The sequence below is a fragment of the Myotis davidii genome, unplaced genomic scaffold, assembly GCF_000327345.1.
Source record: "Myotis davidii unplaced genomic scaffold, ASM32734v1 scaffold450, whole genome shotgun sequence".
Classification (NCBI taxonomy): domain Eukaryota; kingdom Metazoa; phylum Chordata; class Mammalia; order Chiroptera; family Vespertilionidae; genus Myotis; species Myotis davidii.
The window spans coordinates 677,970-695,653 of NW_006282385.1; the positions used below are offsets into that span (position 1 = coordinate 677,970).

At 40.0% G+C, this 17,684-nt stretch overlaps 1 protein-coding gene across 1 annotated transcript in view; it reads left to right on the plus strand.

Annotated features, from left to right (window-relative positions):
• Nucleotides 1–3,284: 3,284 nt before the first annotated feature.
• The window catches only part of SLC10A2 (solute carrier family 10 (sodium/bile acid cotransporter), member 2), a 17,149-nt gene continuing 2,749 nt past the window's right edge, over nucleotides 3,285–17,684 (plus strand). Inside the window, exons 1-5 of the mRNA XM_006752917.1 lie at nucleotides 3,285–3,867; nucleotides 10,570–10,688; nucleotides 14,833–14,921; nucleotides 16,006–16,181; nucleotides 16,952–17,109. Of these exons, the coding sequence (XP_006752980.1) occupies nucleotides 3,491–3,867; nucleotides 10,570–10,688; nucleotides 14,833–14,921; nucleotides 16,006–16,181; nucleotides 16,952–17,109 (919 nt within the window). The 5' untranslated portion in view covers nucleotides 3,285–3,490. The remainder of the gene's footprint in view (nucleotides 3,868–10,569; nucleotides 10,689–14,832; nucleotides 14,922–16,005; nucleotides 16,182–16,951; nucleotides 17,110–17,684) is intronic.

Sequence of the window (17,684 nt, forward strand, 5' to 3'; positions counted from 1 at the left end):
GATAAAAGCCTGAACAGCAAAATAATTTCAAATGAAGCAGACCTAGAACTCATATCTTCTGATTCCAAGTCCAGTGCTTCCTGCATTCAGTAAAATGTAAGCCCTTTTAAACACTACTTTTTCTCTCGCCAATACTTTTCTGCCTTCTTCCTTTAATGCCACTCAGGTGAATGGACAGCTAGTCATTCATAGGCTATTCTCCCCGGGTATTTTTGCCTCAAAGAGGGTCAGTGAAGACGTCAAATAATAACTCTAATTGTGGTACTTTCAGTTTCCATAAAAGTTCAGTCCATAGGACGGAATAGGAAAGAGGAAAGAGATCATTTCAGTCACAGGGAACTATTCAGTAAAATCACTGAAATCCCAAATGACTGCCGGTTAAATGGAAGGATGCCCAATGAAACAAAATAGGAAATAGAAAGCTCTTCTTTTATCATATAAGCTTCAGGGCAAACACTTTGAAAAGCTATTAAACCCTTGCTTCTTCAAAGTGATACTAAGAAACCAAAAGGAAGCCTATAGGTCAAGTTGACCCACAACCTGCTGTGTCTCCACCCAGGAGACCAGGAGCAAGACTTTGCTGCTGGTTTCTTGAAGATGGCCTGTAGCTGAGTCCAGTGCATGAAGAAACTGAGCAGAAAAGATTGAGAAAGATGACAATGGAAATCAAGCGCCAACTCCTGCCCACTCAGGTGTGCATCTGTTCCCTGATTGTGTTGTAATTAAAGAGAATGGCTTTAACATATTCAGATATTTTCCATTTAGCCTGGTCTGATGCCTGAATTTTCATGCAGTTGAAGTTAAGGGTACTAGCTAATTGTGAATCACTCCAATACTTGAATAGAAGGCCTCTGGAGCCTAATGTGCAAATTTATGTAAAAATAATGTGAAAATTAGAAATGCATTGGCACATTTTTTTAAGCAGAACTGTAGCACTTTGTCTAGTCAAACAGACTGCTCATTTGCAAGTTGTCTATATGCAAAGCATTCTGCCCCTGGGAGCCTCAAATCTCCTTAGCAAGTCTTCTGAAATTTGAGAGCTTTGTTCTTAACCTGCTTTCTCTTCTCTGCCTCCAGCCTTGTGGACAAAAGGCTAAGTACAGATTTCACCTGGCAACCCCAAGCATGGCCAGAGCCTGAAGCCCACCCTGGGAAAAATTTGAATTGCTCCCTCCAACCTACAAGACTCAAATTTCCCTTTGCAAAACGGACCTGACATGTTTGTGGGTAGGTCCTGGGCCAGCTTTGGACTCTCAGTAATGTTTGAGGTTAGAGCGGGGCAGCTGCTTTGAAAGCTGATCAACCCTATACGTGAATCAGGCTCTGGATTCTGCAAATTTTCTGCTCAGCCTCCTCCATGCTTTGTGGGGAAAAAGCCAGCACCTACAGATACCCAGGTGAAGCAGCAGGGGGCGCTTTTGGCTCATTGACCCCAGGCCCATTGGCACCTGAGCCAAGAAGTGAACCAGAGGTCAGTCCCAGGAGATGCTGGGAGGGGGCCAGCAGGACAGGGCCAAGTCATTCCACACCCAAAAGTGGGAGGGGAACCCTTCTGGGAATTACCTAGCTAATCATATAGCTGTGGGAGTGGAAAGGGTGATGCGAGAGACAGGAGGATCCTCTAGGAACTGGCAGCCAGCCAGGCAGAGCTAATGGCAGCCCACCCACACAAGATAAGGCAGGCGGTAGAGTCTGACAGCTGAGAAAGAGCACTCCTGGGACAGAAACTGCACCAACAGTGAGTGTCAATCACTGTCACCTCTAAGAGAACGGATGGTTCAGGGTTTTCCCAGCAGCTCAATCCCACATTAGAGGGACATCATCCCTGGGCCCCCAGCAGCTGGGCCATTTGACTCCACCCATGCCTCTGCGTGGCGGCCCACTCCACTGCCTACAGCTCATGCCTACTCCAGTTGTGCAGAAGGTTAATTTTCTGTGTTGAGTTGTTCTGTAAATGCTGCTTTCACTTGTGACCAGTAAATTCAGTTGCCACCAGCTTGGATAGTTGTCTCACCCTGACATCGGTATTCTAAAGCCTTGATACTCAACGTGTGGTCCCTAGATTAGCATTATCACCCTCAACTCTGAGCTTGTCAGAAATGCAGACATCTGGGGCCCACCCCAGACTTCCAGCATCAGAATCTGCATTTTAACAAAACCCCCAGGGGATTTGTGTGCACACTGAGTTTTGGAAAACTCTATTCTAAGGTATTTCTCTAAATCTCTACTAAGCCAAACTGAGTTTCAGCATTTCCAGTTATCAGCTGGGTAACCATGAGTTAAAGAATATATTTCTTCAACCCTTAAGTCCTCATCTGTAAAAAAAGGATGCTAATCCTACTAAATTTAAGATGATTCCACCGACTAATAAATTAGAATTTTTCCTATAAATTGTGAATCATGATCAAAATATTGTTTTATTCTTATGTTGCATCCCCACTAACTGATTATACCATAAATACCTAAGAACAGAAACTCCTCCTCTATCTCTTTTTTATCTTCCTTATACACCAGTGTTCTGCCCATAACGAGGTAGACTATTTGACATTTACAAAAATCAACTTCCCTTGGAATCTCCAACTGCCTCCCCTCTTCAAAGAACAATTCTAATTTCAATTCCCGACTCCAAGCACTAAAAGCTCCTGTCACTTTGACCTAATCCTCTGAGGTTCATCCCTCTAAATAATTGTGTTGTCACTATCTCTAAAGCACTTTGTTACTATGGCAATGCATCCATAATTGGGTGTGTGAGTAATTGAAGGCGGCCTCCTGGTCAGCTGCCCTCCCACCAGACAATACAGAAAACATTCTATCCTCCCACATGCTACTCTCCCTTAGGTTTGCATCAAGGCCCTGTAAGTTTCTTGACCTTACATATTTTTCATGAACACTACAGACCAGTAGGAGCAGACATTGATATAGTAAGAAAACTATTGGGGGAGGAAGTTGTAGGTCTCAAGTTTCCATTCAGGGTCTGACACTGACGCTATTTTGCAATTTAACGTGGCACAGGGTACTGGACTTTTGAGGATCCACCGCCCACCCCCTTTCCTAAAAGGAGATGAGTGGATAACATGCCTTCCCATGGTTTAACCCCTCCAATGTTCTGTAATATCCGAGTGTCACATAACTGAAATTATTTAACAAACCTTCCCAGCATTAAACATTAACACAGCTCTTTTTATATGGCACGGTTCATTACCATGCCGATAAATGATTAATTATAATTCTCTGTCTGGGCCAATAATTTGGCAGGACTTTTATGATTCATAATATGTGCTGTGTTGTAATGTTACCTCTCGAAACTGACATACTGGCATTTATTGTTTTTTATTGCCTCTCTGAGGTGGCTTTAGAAAGAGACACCAAATGACACGTTTAGAAGGGTTTAAAAGTTTGACGTGCTTGCAGTAGGCACTACTTACCCAGCGAGGAGCGGAGGATTGGTGTTTCTGTGGATGTCTGTGACCATTTGAGCCAAAACCCAGCGATGAATAATTCAACAAGATGTTTGGCCACAGCAACAGTTTGCAACGGTTCGTCCTGTGTGGTGCCTGCCAGCAATTTCAATGCCATTCTAAGCGTGGTCCTGAGCACCGTCTTGACCATCCTATTGGCTATGGTGATGTTCTCCATGGGATGCAATGTGGAAATCAAGAAATTCCTGGGGCACATACGGCGGCCGTGGGGCATATGTATTGGCTTCCTCTGTCAGTTTGGAATCATGCCCCTTGTGGGATTCATCCTGTCAGTGGCCTTTGACATCCTCCCCATCCAGGCCGTAGTGGTGCTGATCATGGGCTGCTGCCCCGGAGGAACTGCCTCCAACATCTTGGCCTATTGGGTCGATGGCGACATGGACCTGAGGTAAGCTATCTAAACCTCCACATACTGCAGTCACACTGAATTAGCCTTTCAGAAACCTATGGCAGCGTGAGTATCCATCTGCTCTGCCACTAAATTAAGGCGCAACTGGGGGAATTAACAGAAGAGAGTAAATGCATGTGTTCGCCTTCCTGAACAGCTGAGATTGCGTATTGTACTTTATGGGTTACATTTTCTGTTTTGTTTTTTTAATCTGACTCAGTTAACAAGGCATTGGATAATTGATGTTTATCTTTGGGAAAGATTCAAAGTTTTTCAAGAAAAGAAATCTTTTCCAAGCCCCACAAGTGGCAGCTAAGAATGTTTTCCTTGTCAGTATCAGAAAGGAAAATGGCAAAAACCATCTTTCTTTGTGGCAATGAGGAGCTCTACGTGTGACTGTGAAATCAGGTTGTTCATTAAACATTAGGACCTATGATGAGACAATAGTTAACTCAACCAAACACAGTTATTTCTTTGGACAAGCTTTTTCTTCGTATAAAGACCAAGAAATAGTTTGTACATTTGTTTTACTTCTACTGGTAGTTTGAAAAATCTACAACAGCTTCTTTTTTTTAAAAAATTATGCTTACCTTACTATAAAATAAAAAGAAAATGGTCTCTCTGCTTCCCAGAGAGTAATCTACATTGCAATGTTTTCCCAATTCTTCCTGCACTAGTCTGAACTAGCACTAGGGAAAAAAAACTAATAGAAATAAGATGAAGCATTAATGTGATGAGACTGAAAATTTTAATGCTACAAGTCGAATAGGCAAATGTCTTTTTCCTTACCTCACAATCCCTTATTTCCTGTGAAAGGTATGCATTTCTGCAAACCATCCAGGTGTTAATGTAATGTGTGCTTATTAAACTCTGTACACTAGCAATCAGCTCTGGTAATCACCACATACCATACTCAGAAGAGAGAAGCTCAAGGTGTAGAAATGCAAAATGTAAAACAATTCCAGGTTGATCCAGTGTCTAGTGAGCAACTGGGAACAGCCATCACATCTCAGCTAGTGCTAATTTTGCCATGAGCTTTAGAGAAACCATTATATACCAAATTATATACCTTCACAAATGCAATTCTTCACACAAGGAAATACTGTATCTTCCCTGCAATAGAGTTTTATTAAGGAAAGCCCTGTAAAGAACAAAGGATGGCAAGTGCTGTTCCACCATATAGCAATAAGGTTTTTTAGACTTCAGTTTGATCTGACCTGGACATAGGCAAATAGGTGAGAATTGCAAAAGGCAGTTGATGCAAGTGAACTAAATTGAATATGGGCTTTGACGTCCATGAAACAGCTTTGACAAAAAGTTGCTGGCCCTTGAAGAACAGGGGTTTGAACTGTGCAGATCCACTTGCACGTGGATTCTTTTCAGTAAATGCTGTAAATGTACTTTATCTCTTTTATTATTTTCTTAGTAACATTTTCCTTTAGCTTACTTTATTGTAAAAATACACTATTATACATATAACAGACAAAATATGTGTTAATTGACTGTTTTTGCTATCAGTGAGGCTTCGGGTCAACAGTGTAGTTAGCTTGTGTCTATTGGAAGTTAAGTTTTTTTGGAAGTCAAAAGCTATTGGTGGATTTTCTACTGTTTCAGTGCCCCTAAAACTAGAAGTTGTTCAAGGGTCAGTATATTTATAACTTTTTAACAAAATAGAAGAGTCTTTTACCTCAACATAATACCACACAGGTGATCATTTTGTAAGATAGGTAGTCTCTTCTACCGGCTAAAACTATAAGACCCTAAACTAAAAACTCCAAGTTACACTTTTCTGTGATTTAAGGAAATCTTATTTCTCTTGATACAGGAGATGACTTATAATCTAGTCTACACTGCATAACAATTCCAATAAGAAACAATAATATTAAGAAATAAGAACCAAGAGCAGAATTTGAAACCTTATCCTTCAGCAAGTTAGCAAATTCTTTAAAGTGGAAGGGATGGCACTGAAAATTTTCATTTTTATTCTAGAAAGTGTGCACTCCACAGATCCCCCCTCCCCATCTTCAAAATAATACCAACACTTCTCCAGTCCCATAGCAACCTCTCTAGCAATTTCACCCGTATAGAATGCAAGCAAGACCCAGTAAAAAATTTTGCACACCCAAAACAAATCCCACTTAATCTCATAAACATTTCTCACACAGAACCTACTTCCTCTCCTAATTCTAACACTCCAGCGTGCTATTTCCAAGCCCAGAAGATGAGAAACAAGAAGTAGGTAGGGGGGCCTAGACAGGCAGGCCTGAGTCCCACAGCAGCAGGTGGCCCGGAAAGTTTGACCTCAGGAGAAAAAACCAGCATGCCTCCGGAGGAACGAGGATGCCTCACTATGCACAGCAGCCTCTGCATGGCTTATTTTAGGGACAAACACAATCACACACAAGACATGCATTTTAGCGGAGCACACATGTTTCTCACTATGACCCATTATCATTACAAGAAGGTATGTTGCTATGTAAGATGATGACATTATACATTGCATATGTTAAGGGAACACTGTTCAAATGTTTCTTTAAAGTCAATTAAGAGAGTGATAGTCAGCTATTGGGAAACAGTTTTCCAGCACTTTTCATTCTTCTGAAGTGAGCGCTGGATCACTAAAGTCTTCTGATAATTCATTTAGATACAATCCTATCTACCATTTATATTTCTAATTCTGTTCTCTTGGAACTTTAGAATCTCCATTTCTACCTGAACTCTAGCAAGGGCAGCCATATGAGTGTTTATACCAACAGGTCTCTGCGCTGGTTGGACAGATACCACACAGTCCAGCAAAACACCTCCACCTGGCTTTCCCTTTCCTGGATGTGGTTGCCTGGAGGAAAAACCAGATCTTTCCCACACCCTATCATCTCTTCCAAACCTGGGCGACCGTTGTATTTTGAAATCTCTAGTGACAAAAATAAGGAAAGAAAAACAACACACAACAACCACAAAATACACACATACACAAAATATCAAAAATAACAGACTTTGCTCATTATATCCTTGCTCATTGAAATATAGCTCCTTCTCTGACTCCTTCTCCAGCCTTGAAAGTTGTGGGAATCTGATCAGTGCACAGGTATTTTCACCTGTTCTACCTGTCCAGTGGGTGTATTATGCACAAATAGTTTCAGGGAGAAACAAAGGTGAAATTTCAGGTGTATCAGCTGAGTCCCAGGCCCACAGTTCAAGGGCCACCAAGACATCCCACCTTCTGTGTCTGCTCTATCCCCAGAGAGTCCCCTCTTTCAAGTCTCCTCTCTTAGCAATGGCCTCACCGCACCATGCAAAGACTTCCTCTTCTCACTTTCCTTTCATATCCTTTCTTCAGTTGCCCCCAATTTTCAGCTGCCATGTACTTCCTATGCTCCCTTTTATTATTTCCTAGATTTAATAGTTTCTAGATTTTCCTACCACATCCTTGGTTTTATGGCCAAATATTGTTCCATTGTTCATGTTCCTGCTATTGTAGTTGTTCAAGATCCCTGTCCCTTCAGTTTATCATAATTTAACTCCCATTTCAACTGCATAAATATCCAGCTCCTGAGCACTAATACAAAACTGTTTCTTTTTTCCTTTATTTTTCCTCAAAGTAACCAAGCTTTGTTCCTCTCATGTAGATCTATTTCTATTTTACTAGCTAATATTTGTTAGGCAAATACAGCATAAGTACTCTACATACATTTGTGTATTAATCCTCAAAATGTTCCTCTGAGGTCAGTACTACTATCTTCTGCATGTGCTAGATGACAAAATTAAGGCTCATACCTTTGATCAAGGTCACAGAGTCAGTGCATGTCAGAGTCAAAATTTGAATCCAGACCTGCCCACTTACCCTGTCCAGATTCTTATCCTTTGCTCGACATTATTTCTATAACTTACGACATCTCCACTTTCTGGCACTACCTATACACACACTCTTTGATCTTTAAAACTTGGTGTTTTACTTCTAATATGATTAAAATATTTTGCATTCTAATCACTGACTTCACCAAATTCCTCAACATTCACCGAATTCTCATTTATTGCTCTTATTTGCAATAATAATAATAATAATAATTAATAATAATAATTCTCCCTGGTGGTGAATAGAGCTAAAGCCACTAATTAAAGACAAGAGATTTGTTTTTTTCCTTACATTTTCTCTCATTCCAACGTAAGTTCATGGTAGTATTTCTATTGTTGACAACTATGCTCTTTATAGGACTTCACATTTTTTTCTTATGAAATGATATTTTTCTTTTACTAATGAATTCCCCCATTTTGCTTCTTAAAAGTACTTATCTGTGAATTTTCACCCCATTTTGAGTGGTTTGATGGTGTTCTCATATGAGTTCAAATGGTATCGACTTGCAGCCACCTCTTCTCTCATCTCCTCCCACACCTCACTGCCAAGATGTCCCATGAAAGCTAAACCATCTCCTTTTCCAGCTCCTGTCCTATCCCTCCTGTGGCCTTTAAGAAACTGCTCTCGCCAAACTCACAACCATGATACAACTTCATAAGTTGTCTTAGCAAAAAACTTAGAACTAAAGCTTTCACAGGGAAATTTAAAAGAAAAACAAGGAGAGAAACAGACTTCCTTCTAAAAGTCATTCTCAGTTTAAAACAAAAACTTCTCAGGCTTCTCTTCACTGTGATCCAGGTAGTGAGTACTGCCCGGCTCCACCTCCACATTTCTGTCCTCTCCATGAGAGAAAGCACACGGATACACTGGAATCAAAGTTATTCATGGGATAGTCTTAAATCCATTCTAACTGATTTTTAAAAATAGAAGATAAAAAGATAATGGCATAAAAAGTGAGGAAGGTTGGGAGAGAGGGGAAAATAACGACCCCAGTACTTTAATTCTAAGTAGGACAAAGTACAATTTATAGCAAATTCAGTTAGTGTGCTATAGGACACTGCCTTGCACCACATTTTGTATCTAAATTAACTTGTCACAATAATCAATAGAACTTCTTAGAAATAGTTCACATATACTGTAGTATTGATTATTGTGGCACTATTATAACTCTACTAAGACAAGTATTTTTGCCTAAATTCTTTTTTTAAATAAATCTTTATTGTTGAAAGTATTACATATGCCCCTCTTTTCCTTCCATTTCCCTTTTCCCTCTATTCCTCCTCCCCTCCCCCACACTCCAAGTCTTCACCACCCTATTGTCTGTGTCTATGGGTTATGCATATATACATATGGGTTTATTGGGATTTTCCTAAATTCTTTAAAACAGGGTTTAAGTGAGGTCATTCCTGGTCTTTTTTTTTTTAATGATTATTAAAGAAGTTAAGCACCCTGGTAAATGTTGTCCCCACCCTTTATTTTGCCAAAACTGTGCTAAGTTAGATGCATTGAAACTAAATTCCTTATCTTCAGCTGTTTTCCTTAGCATTGCATAGGGTGGTTTGTTATCTGTTGTTCTTTTGGAGGGGGAGGCAGGTGGTGTAAATAATTTAGCATCTTCCTTCAAGTACACATATATACTTTTAAGAAATTTTTGTTCTGATAGCCTCGATGCTACAACTATTGTAGAAACAGCGCATCAGAAAAATCTCTGATTTTCTGACTTGGAATTATGCTACAACATAACACACACTATGACTAGATATATAATAAAATCACCTAGCTTAATGAGCACCTTGCATTATTCTAAGTATTGGATTCACTGGATCAGTCAGTGCTCATAGTCTGTGAGGTGGCAGTGATTAGGACTTTCATTTTACAAAAAGAAAATGGGCAAAGAGAAGTAAACGACCCAAAGTCACGTAGTAAGTGGCCGTGCCTGCTTCTAACCCAGGCAGTGTCTGGCCCAGCTATTTAAGGCACTGTTCCCTGAGCAAAAAAAATGCATCCCTATATACAAGGGCACTTTAATGGGAGCAGAAAGACCCATTTCCCAAAAGTCTCTTTTCCACCCACTGTCACAGTGCTGAAAATTACATCCTTCCACATTAATCCTTCCAGGTCAAAAGTCAAAATCCGCTCACTTAGCCAGTTCTACTCACTCAAACACATGCTGTCAGGAGGAGTGTACCAGATGCTTGTTCTTCTCAATACACATTTGGTAATTTCTTAGCAGAAATAGAATCCAGGCCTCCCCTGTCTGCTTGTATGTTTGCTTTGTTTTTTGTTGTTTTGTTTTGTTTTGTTTTGTTTGGGGAGGGGGAGGCGGTCAGCTTCCCTTCTTTTCTCAAGATTTGAGCATTTGGAGCACTAATTTTCTCTAAGGAACTACACTGAGGCTTCCTCTCTTGGACATGCATTCTCCCCTAAGGGCCCAGGGAACCCCATCTCATCCCAACACAGACAGACATGGAGGAGCCCCTAATGTCTCTTCCATATAAAAGTGTGTTTGCTGTGCTCTGATTGGAGGTTCAAGGGTGGCATGGCCTAGCACCTTGGATCTTGTTTAATAATGAATTTAATGATGAGTGGCCATTAACTATCTTGTCTGGTTCTTGAGAACCAACAGGGAGGGAGGGGTGACACAAGACAAAGGAGGAAGACACCAAATACGGATCTCACCGTTTCGCCCGAGGCTGAACCCTGCAATTGCTGGGGCGCTTGTGTATTTCTGTCCATCAGACTGAATGGGGCGCTGGTTGAGACAGGCTTTTGTAGGACTATCTAAGCATGAAACAACCTCTCCCCTGGAAAACTCAGGTGGACGTATCAACCTGCCCGTTTCCTTTCAGCGTCAGCATGACCACATGCTCCACGCTGCTGGCCCTGGGAATGATGCCGCTGTGCCTCTTAATCTATACCAAAATGTGGGTCGACTCGGGGACCATCATAATTCCCTATGATAACATAGGTAAGTCCTTGCTCTGCAAGATCTCTGAATGTTATTCTCCTCCTCTCTGCTTACCCCCGGCTGGGTTCTCAGGCCAGGCTCAGACCCAGCTGGTGTTTGCCTCTGGCACCAACAGCAGTTTGTGCTGTTAGGATTTCATTGCAAGCCACCCCTACTTTTGAATTAGAGTGGCAGCATCTAAATTCCAAACCATGGCACCATGGGAGAAACTGGCTTGTTCCTCCAATGAAATCACAGGGAGAGGGGCCAATTTAAAGGGTCCCCTGGAACAGCTGTCTGGGCCTGAGGAGGCCAAGTTGCTATCCTTTCTTTAACCCACCAATGCAACTAGCTCTTGACAAGCGTTTGCTCCCAGACACTTAGACTGAAGAAATACAAAAATCATTCCACCAATGATTTAAAAATAGGGCACCTAGTAAGCAATTACAAGTGTGGCAATAGGAAACTACCAGATAAAACATATTATTTATAACACTTAACTGTGAGCCTCAAGTTGATTCAAAAGTTGATTTATTGACACAGTCTGTGTATCATGCCCCAAGAAGTTAAATCTTCTGTCACCACTCATTTCAACTCCTAGATATTCACCCTCATCTCAATGGGCCTTTTTTCTCTTTTGGGGACAATAAATGATGGGGGAAGACTAAGTTGTTGATGTAACATGGTGTCAAGAACAAGATGTTTCCTGGTCCACCAACACCAGGCATTTCCCATAGAACTATGATCATTCAAGATGAGATGTAGAGGAAGTAGTGCATTGGTATCAGTCACCAGGTACATTGCATGCTAGTCTATTTTCAGCTGACCTTGGAGACAAATGTCTCCCTGGTGGGCTGCCTCAAAGAGGTACATAGGTGTCCCATTGAAGGGAGCACGTAAACAAAGGCTAAATAGTGACACACCAGCATGTTTGTAGAAAGGATTCCTATTGGCATGGAAAACTGGACTGGATGGCACCTAAAATCCCTTCCATTTCTAAGGAAGATTGTTTTCTGTGATAAATCATGATTTAAAGCTCTACACAAGTGATTTGGGATAAATTTTGGAAACACTAATTGGGGACAATATGTATTACAATATTTTCAGATAGTCTCTTCTCTCTCCACTTTTACCATGGCCATTAGAAAAAAAGGTGGGGGCGGATTATTTTAAAAAGTAGTCCTCCTTGACACACCATGTTCAGTATGGGATTTCCCTACGAGGACCTTCTAGTGACCCCTTGAGAATTCCTCCATATCAGACATAATATCTGTCGCAACCAGTTTTAGAATGACCCTCTATAACCACCTATCTATGCTCATGCTGCTGAGCTCTCAGCCTGCTCCCTTGGAGTTCACCTTCTTTAAAATTAAAGAATGCAGTTTGAGTGGTATACATTGTAGGCCTCTCAAAGGATCTGTCTGTGGAATGAAGAGCTTTAATTCTATAACTCATTATTTTTTTAAAAAAAATAAGCTTTAATATATTTCCTTAGTATGTATTTCCTGGAAAATGCCCTAGCAATGTGAGTAATTCTAAATATGATGTGAATGGCGAAAATAACATCCTTTAATGTGAGTATATTTTGAAAGGAAGAGAAAGTGAGAAAAAGTAATTAGTAATTTACTTCACCAAAGAATAAGTAAAATGCAAAAAATAAAAGGAAGAATACAGAAAATAGAAGAGAAAAGACAAAATTTAAATGAGAGTTTGAAAAGCAAAGAAACTCTGCTGACTTTCCATTCTGCTAAGCCTATTTCCAACCTAATCTTCTTGCTATTGGTTTTTCTAACCCTTTAATATAGAAAACAAACAACCTAATTCCTTCAAAAAATGTCATCACTACTTTTTAAATGAGGAAAGTAAGGTTCATGGTAACTGTTTCATTTGTCCAAGATGACCAGGGAGTTGGAAATAGCTCCCCGGTCTGCTCTCCATTCTGCTCTGTGGGCAAGACTGTTTCCCAGAGGCTCCTCACAGTGCTCCCTCACGGTGCTCACCATGCTTTGAGGAATTCAATAAACACCCGCTGAGCCCCTTCAGATGATGACATCTGGGTGGAGGAGGAGGCAGCTCGTACAGCTGATTCCACTGAAAACACACTGCAGTAAAAATTGTCATTGTACTCCTCTCTCCCCTACATTTAAGAGTATCCAGTACCGTGAACTGTACATCTGTTTCACCACCCAATTCTCACAATACACTGTGAGACAGACAACGTTTTACCCATTTCACAAACAGGGAAACCACGGCTCAGAGGGCTTATTGATTTTCACAGTTCCCACAATTTGCAAATAAGGCTCACCTCTGAGACTATATGGGTCCAAGTTGCACCACATGCCTCCATCTACCATTCTCTTTTATTCTCTTTTTTCTTTCTACCTCTCTTTCCTCCTGTCTCTGCTGTGTAAACTGATTAAAGACCAAGTTATGGTTCAAAGAGGGTAGCTGTAAGCCAATGAATAGACAGACATTTGACAGAAAGCACAAGCATCTGAGGAATAAGGAAAATAAACAGAGTCTGGGAGACGAAAATAGAAGGAGCTCTAGTATACTGAGGAGTAAAGAGTTGGGACAACCCACCTCTGCAGGTAGGAGCCACACACTCTCAGTGTGAAAGGCTGAGTGTCTTTTCCAGTCACCTTCAAATCCTGCAAAAATTTTATCCTGGCTTCGTATGGTCAGGAGAAGAAATCTGTCCTGGATTTCGCCAGGTGGTCCCAGAGAGATGAAGAGGGCTCAGATACAGGAGTGGGCTGCCTTTGCACAGATCTGACACACGAAATACATTTCCAAGACCTAACCACACACATTCTAAGCACAGTATTTGCACCTAGTTTTAAGCTACCACAGTACAAAGAATACATATTAAGATGTTTTCATTCAAGGCCTACAAACTTCACACAATTTAGGGAATAGTCTGGAGACCCAAGACAGGGGAGGAAGGCTCCTCCCAAAATAGCAGGATGAAAGGATCCCCGATGGGGATTTTTCTGAGGGTTCTTACCAGTATAACTATAAATGATCCTTTTACATATCTATTGTTAAATCATTTTTTCCCTTACCCTCCTTGTCATCTTTTTTTTTTTTTTGTCCTGCTCTTGGTACCTTTAGCCACCAAAGGCTACAAAAATTATGATTTTATCATTACTATATTCATTTTAAAGTCATATTTACAGACCTGGAATGTAGAATTTGTTTTTCAGTCCTAGTTCAATCTACTTTAGTACTAAGCAACATCTACTTTCAGAATTTCATTATTCAATTCCGCTTTCTCTTACTGATTTAAAAGGATGTTTAAAAAAGAAACGGCCCATGAGAAGTTAGAAATTGTTGATGCTATATTATATAAAAGTAGCTATTGAACAAATGAGTGTTAAATAATATGGAGAAACAACCACATGTCACAAGAACAGCAGTGAATTTAACACGGTGAATATGAAGTATGACTCTTATTTGGCTGGGTGAGCACGTTCCTGCAAAGAATATAATTGTTTGAGAGGTGACCAAATACATTATCTCACAGAAAAGTTAAAGCATGCTTTTCAATCTATTCTCTCACCTCTCATCTATAGATTTGAATAACCAAAGTCAGTCTTAACCAGAAGTCATTAGCCCACCGAAAGCCCGGAGAAGTTTGAGCTTTTCCTTTTATTTCTACTACCATGAAGTAACAGAAAGCATAATAAGTTAGTTGGTATTCTTTGCTTCTTTGGTCAAAAAAAAGTTCTAAAATCCACTTTTTTCATGCTTTATATAGATATAAAGCATGATCTATGTCTCTCTGAGAACACACACACACACACACACACACACACACACACTGAAAAGGTATTTTCCCAGAATATAAGGATCCAAACATCAAATAAGGCAAGATTCTGACCAATTGAAACCAAAATATAGTGATTGGAAATATAAGGAACGCTTAAAAATTAACCTGAGATTTAGGGAAAGGATTTATATCAATATTATCAATTCTTTTCAGTAATATTAAATTAAGTACTGACATGAATAAGGAAGGAGTGTGTGTTTGTTTTTTCTGTTTTGTGTTCTCAAGAAGGAGAGTGATATATTACCCAAGCCTTTCACAGGGTACTTACTCTTTTGTTTTCCTCTTTCCTTGTGCTGTGTCCTGTTGATCAAATTGCTCTTCTGTCATTTTCAGGTACATCTTTGGTGGCTCTTGTTGTTCCTGTTTCCATTGGAATGTTTGTTAATCACAAATGGCCCCAGAAAGCCAAGATCATACTTAAGGTAAGTGGCCCATGCTATAGGCTGCACAGTCAATTGATCCACAGTTGAAATGATGGGTCTTTCCAGCTATACAATGGTTTTCTCATTATAGTATAAACCTAATCCTAGAGGGGCAAGCATTAACATTATTAGCCATGCAGTCCAGTCTTCTAGAATGTCCTTCTCCACTCTATCCACAGGGCAAATTTTTATTCACCTTTTGGAATAATCAACTCAAACATCATCTCTTGGTTTTACTATACTCTGTACTCCCACAGCACTTTGCTCTTATCTCTCTTATGTGGGTTTGTTTTATAAAATATATCTATTCCGTGGTCTTAAAATATAGATCATATCTTTCTTATCTCTGTATCCATATGGTAGTTTTGTGCCTGGTAATTAGTAGGTGATACTAATTTGTAACCATTCATTTTCCTACACCAACTATATTCTAGCTAGATGATATGGATATGGATAAGATAAAGATGCTATAGATATAGGCATAGATGACATAGATATATATACATAGATATAGACAAAGCCATAGTCCATTGATCAGAAAGCATAATAAGTTAGTTGGTATTCTTTGCTTCTTTGGTCAAAAAAAGTTCTAAAATCCACTTTTTTCAATGTGAAAGGGGAAAAACAATAACAACAGTGGCTTTTGTTTGCATATGCCTTTAACTATATGCCTTTAACTTTTATAGAGTTTTATATCCATTTTCTTATTATTGTAACAATAATAAAAATTAATCAGGGCAAAATTTTATCCTCAATTATAGATAAAGAAACTAAGACTCAGAGAGGTTTCATGACTTATCAAAACAAGGAGAGCAGGAAGGGTGGACTCTAGAAGCCAAGTCTTCTACTTTTTATTGAGTGTGTTTTCCTCATCTCTGACAGGGATAATTTGCAAGCTAGTACATCTTCCTCAGGCTAACCAAGCATGGACGCTTTATTTTCCAAAAATTTTTATTTTCCAAAAATTAAATTGTGGGACAAGCACCAACATTCTTGGTGGGCTCTCCATGGCTATCAGGTGAGGAGACGGTGATAGGTAACTTCATTATCACAGTTGATGGGTCTGCTTGTGTCTTTTTTCCAGATTGGATCCATCACAGGTGCAGTCCTCATCGTGCTCATAGCTGTGGTGGGAGGAATACTGTACCAATCTGCCTGGATCATCGCTCCCAAACTGTGGATCGTAGGAACAATATTTCCTGTGGCCGGTTACTCACTAGGGTTTTTTCTGGCTAGGATAGCTGGTCAGCCCTGGCACAGGTATGGTATTTTGGTAAAGCTAACTGGGGTATTTTTTTTCTGTAATAGCTTTTGTATTAGTTTGCTAGTGTGGCTATAACAAAGTACCCCAGATGGACTCGCTTAAACAACAGAATGCATTGTCTTACAGTCTGGAGGCTAGAAATAAAAAAAAAAAAAATGTGTAGCAGCCTTAGTTCCTTCTGAGGGATGTGAGGGGGTATTGATCCCAGACATTTTCCTCTTGGCTTGTGGATTGCCATCTTCTCCCGTTCCTCCTCACATGGTCTTCCTTCAATGCATGTCTCTGTGTCCAAATTTCCCCCTTTCATAAGGACACCAGTCCCATTGGATTAGGGTGCACCATAATCACCTTATCTTAACTAATTATATCTACAATGACCTGATTTCCAAATAAGGTCACATTTGAGGGAATACAATTCAACCTGTGACAGCTGTAAATATGGATGACAAATTTGAAATTTTTCACTTGTAATAACATTTACCCTATTTCTAAATTTGTCATTCTAAATTGACTCATTCATTCCTAAGTTATGCAACTCTCCCAAAAAGAAAATACTGACTGCCTCTCTTTTGCTGAAATTCTGGGCCATGCCCCAGACCAGGCAGGTTGACCTCTTCCATTGTCTTGCATCCTTATTCTCCAAGCAAAGCGACATATGTACATATATATGTACTTATTCTCATTATGTTTGTTTGTAATGGAATATGACAAGAAAGCAAGGCAAAACAGAAGAATAGAAACATATATTCTCCTACCGTTCTTTCAGATGCCGCACAGTTGCTTTGGAAACAGGGATGCAGAACACTCAGCTGTGTTCTACTGTGGTCCAGCTCTCCTTCACCTTTGAGGAGCTCAACCAGGTGTTTACCTTCCCACTCATCTACAGCATCTTCCAGCTCGTCTTTGCAGCAATATTCTTGGGAGGTAAGCAATAATCCTAATCACGTTTCATTCAGATATTCATTAAGAAATCCTGGAGTTACTAATATGGCATTTTTTAAAATAACCTGTTTCTGGCAATGAACTATATAAGTTAAATTAAACACCTTCTTTTCTGGTAGTGAAAAAGAGAATGGGTGGGGAAAGCCAGTCATAATATTATCAGGACTTCCCTACTGCCGATGAAATAATTGTAATTTTACCCAAAGGTTCTGGTAAGGATTATTTTGAAGTGTAAAGTAATGGAGATGGATGCTCTCCATTGACTGTCTTTTCCTCAGTAGCTAGGGAGGCATGTCAGCCTGTTAGAACAATTTTATTGTGTCCCTGTCCACATGCTCCCAGGAACCCTGAACCGGAAGCATGTCTTTATATGCCTTGTAAATATAGGATATTTATCAGAAAAGTTCAGGACCGACCTAAGGAGATATTGATATTGACATATTAAGATCTTTGAAGCAGGACATTGTCTCTCTCAGCTGTGTATCATAACAGTGGCTAATGTTTACTGAGCACTTACTATTCTCCTAGCAGTGGTCGGCAAACTGCGGCTCACGAGC